This window comes from Monosiga brevicollis, genomic scaffold, assembly GCF_000002865.3.
Source record: "Monosiga brevicollis MX1 MONBRscaffold_30 genomic scaffold, whole genome shotgun sequence".
NCBI classification, from domain to species: domain Eukaryota; class Choanoflagellata; order Craspedida; family Salpingoecidae; genus Monosiga; species Monosiga brevicollis.
In genome coordinates this window covers 153,778-157,329 of record NW_001865067.1, presented here as the reverse complement: position 1 = coordinate 157,329, position 3,552 = coordinate 153,778, and the positions used below count along the sequence as shown (strand labels likewise).

Genomic DNA, 3,552 nt, shown 5'->3' with positions numbered 1-3,552 from the left:
TGCTCTGTGTTTCAGGCGCGCGCACACACACACACGCATGTGGCCTTCTTGAATGTTTGTCGATGTTGCGCTCGGCTCACCGCGCCCACCCCATTTTGTCTGGGGACCCGCTGATCATGTGCATGATCGCGCATACAGGCTTGACCGAATCTCAGGTTACCGTGTGCTTTGATCCGGAAGAGTCGACCAGCCAGCAGCGTTGGCTCATGCAGGTGAACATGGTGGGGGGGGGGGGGTGTTAGATATTTCTCATTTGGGTTTTTGCGTGTGCGGTAGGACTTCCTCCTTTGGCAAGCACGTTATTGCCAAGTTGGATCGTCTTCGTGCAGATCATCCCGACCTCTATCCTGTCCCCGCATCAATGCCAGGCTCTTTTTGAGCCCCGTTGATTCTGGGTACCCTGCCTTTGGGACGTGGCGTTTGAGTCCAATGCTGTCCTTATGAGTCACTTGTTCCTCGACCACACTCGCGCTGATTTTATACATAGTCTTGACGGCTGTCCGCTTCTTTACAACTTTGGCAGCCGCTTCTTTGTTCCTTCACATGTTGTCACCATCCGATGTTAGTTCTTTTCTACCGTTTGTTCATGAGGTCTTTCTTTCATCAGCCCCCTCTTTGTCTGCCAACAATGATCAACTACCCAACTACCCCTCTTGCGTTACCGTGGGCATGGTTCGGGATAGCCAGTGATTTAGCGAGAGGGCCCCATCAGTCTTGTGCCGTGTTGACTGATTTGTTTCGTAATTTGGTGTTGTGTGCCGTCTTTGGTTGTTTTCGATCTTGCAAACTCTTGAATTTGGCGGCAAAGACGAATCTTTGTCCGAACCGTTCCTATCCGTCTTTCAAGTCCGATTCAGAATTCTTCTTTCCATTGGCTTGAGTGTCAGCCTATGTCTGGTTGACATCCGCCTTCAGCAGGCGACTGATCTTTTCGACGATCTTTTGGGTGATACATGACCAATCCCCTTTTCCATGCCATTTGTACCTGATTCATACTTCAGTTTACCGGTTTTCTTTTTTCGTTGGTTCTTTTTTTTTTCTCTCTCTCTCCCAAGTTTTCCCACGTACAATGCAATGTGTACGTGCGCTGCCGCCTCCTCTTCTCTTCCCCCCCTCCTTTTTTTTCTTTGTCTCTTCTTTGCCTTTTCACGAGAGACTGCTCGTCCCGACGCCTCTTCCTCACAAAGGGGTTGTGACGCTGGGTCAAGCAAGCCTGCGCCCGATGGCGTTGGCCACCAGTGCTTCCGAACCCTGCCAGATCGGATCCTTGGCACTTGTTTTGTCCAACTTACTCGGCACCTTCTTCTTGTCGAGGACGTTTACCGCTCGTGTGATGTCCCCTTAGTTCGCAATGTTTTTGTTTTCCTCTTGTTTACGATTTTTCCACCAGCTGCAGGCCCTTCGAGGCCTCTTCTTGCCTATGAACTTTGTGTTTCCTTCCTGGGTGCTCTGTGCATAGAACGCTAGGAGTAATTTGCCCTTCCTTTTCCCGCTTATCACGCTTGTCGACATAGCTGTTCAGTACAATGTCAAAATGCTTGTCAATTAAATTCTCCACTACCAGGTGTGACTCGTCGGCTTCAACGTTCCGAACGTCCATGCACCAAAAACAAACAAACAAACACAGTCACTGCACACGTCAGAAGAAGAGACTAAGATAGGAAAGAGAAGGTGGCACCCCTCACCTGGCCATCCACGAGCCAAGACACAGGGCACCTCATGACCTTGAGAAGAAGGCCTTTTATGGTCCTTCAGAGACAACAATTACCCAGGCGCTGCGACTGTTCAAGTTACGGCGTTTAATCATCAATGGGGCGCTCGTCGGTGCCGACAAACTCGTTCATGACCGTGTCGTTGACGGGGCAGGCCTCGCGGGCCGCCCACGCTGCAAACTCGTCAAACAGAATGTACTGGCCGTCGTTCGAGTCAATCTCCTCAAACACCTGCGCTGCATCTGCCTTGGACATTTGTAGACCCACCACCTTGAGTCCCCGGACAAACTCGTCCAGGTCCACACGGCGGTCATCATCCGTGTCAATCGCGTCAAAAGCCACAAACAGGCGGTTAAAGTAAAAGAGATTGACCAAGAGCGCCGGGAATTCCTTGCGCTCCACCCATGCATCGCCATCGCCATCGCGCAGCGTCGTCTTCTTGTACGCGCGCATCATGGCCGGTTTGGAGTCGAGGATGGGGTAGGTCTCCTTGACCCACTTGTCAATCTCAGCCAGGCTGACAATGTTGTTGCCGTTAAAGTCAAGGCGGCGCCACATTTCGCGCAGGGTAGCGGGGTTTTGGCTGGCGGCCTTGATCTCAGCCTCGAGCTTGTCCAGGGCAGGGTTGGCAACGGTGATGTCGGCATCATGATCCTCATCATCAACGCCCTGAGCGGCTTCATCGTCGATGGGCCGGTCTTCACGAGTGTCGTCCGAGTCATCGACAGCGACGGCCGCATCGGCGTTGCGATGCTGAGCATCAAAGACGTCGTCTTCAACAGCAATCTTGGCGGCAGGGGGCTGCTCGTTGGCAGAGCCCTCCACAATGGCCTTGGGGTGAGCTTCATCCAGGGTGCCTTCGACGTGGAAGAAAGTACGTTTGTTGGTCACCGAGTCACGAACGGTGACGCGCTTACAGTACCAGGAGCTGTTGCTGCCGATTTCAAGAATAATTTGCTTGACGTCTCCAAGGGCGGGGAATTCGAGGCCAAACACGTCGAGGGCACCGGTTTCAAAGTTGGACTCGTCCTCACGCAGCGGGGTTCGGGCACTCTTGGCTTTGGACCCGACAAGGGTGAGGTATACGGCGCCGGTGGTACCATCGTCGTCGTTTTCACCCGTTTCGATGCTAATGTTATAGCTCTGGATCTTGACTTCCGGAGCCACCTTCTTGGGCTTGGGTTTGCTGACGGGGGCCGGGGACGGTTTGTGCTCCTCGGGAGGCGACGCCACAGCCTGAGGCGCGGGTTTGGCGTAGCCGTTGACCTTTGGCGCGGGTTCCGTGGTGGAACGACTGAGGCGTCGGATCTTGGTCGGGGACTTGAGGTCAGGAGAGGTGTAGGCGATGCGGACGGCTTCGGGTTCAAAGTAGGGCATCTTTCGGAAGCGTTGGTTGCCTACGGCCACATAGCGGCCGTTGGAGTCGAGGTCATCGAGCGATTTGATTTGAACGCCATCGGGGGTCATTAGGCGTCGTACGGCGCCAAACTTGGGGGCGAGCTTCCGGGTGATCTCGTTGAGTAGAATTTCAAACGTGCGGATGGAATGATTGACCAGGATGTGCACGGGCTGCTTGGCCAATTCGCGATTCTCGGCAACGTCGATTGTGAGGGCGCGCACGCGTTGAGCATGGCGCCTAGCCCGGCCGGAGCGAATGATGCGCTCCGTAGGCAGGGATGGCAATTCACCCTGCGTCTTGGCCCGAGCCATCTGCGGTGGGGGATGCGTATAGAAATGTCGGTGATGTAGTGCGGTGGTGAGTGGAGACCGAGCGCGCAGGCATCAGTGAAGCTGGTAGCCCAGATGGGAAAGAGATCGTACGGCGCGGTTTTCCATGATG

General features: G+C 54.3%; 2 protein-coding genes across 2 annotated transcripts in view; one reads left to right on the top strand and one right to left on the bottom strand.

Annotated features, from left to right (window-relative positions):
• Positions 1-379, top strand: part of MONBRDRAFT_28935 (uncharacterized protein) — a gene marked incomplete at both ends in the record, with an annotated part of 4,801 nt that extends 4,422 nt beyond the window's left edge. Inside the window, one exon of the mRNA XM_001749407.1 lies at positions 277-379. Within this exon, the coding sequence (XP_001749459.1) occupies positions 277-379 (103 nt within the window). The remainder of the gene's footprint in view (positions 1-276) is intronic.
• A 1,151-nt stretch (positions 380-1,530) lies between these two features.
• MONBRDRAFT_38698 (uncharacterized protein) overlaps positions 1,531-3,552 on the bottom strand; it is a 3,767-nt gene continuing 1,745 nt past the window's right edge. Inside the window, exons 4-5 of the mRNA XM_001749354.1 lie at positions 3,534-3,552; positions 1,531-3,422 (exon numbers count right to left, since the gene is read on the bottom strand). The exon at positions 3,534-3,552 is cut by the window's right edge and continues 233 nt beyond it. Coding sequence (XP_001749406.1) covers positions 1,800-3,422; positions 3,534-3,548 — 1,638 coding nt within the window. The 5' untranslated portion in view covers positions 3,549-3,552 and the 3' untranslated portion in view covers positions 1,531-1,799. The remainder of the gene's footprint in view (positions 3,423-3,533) is intronic.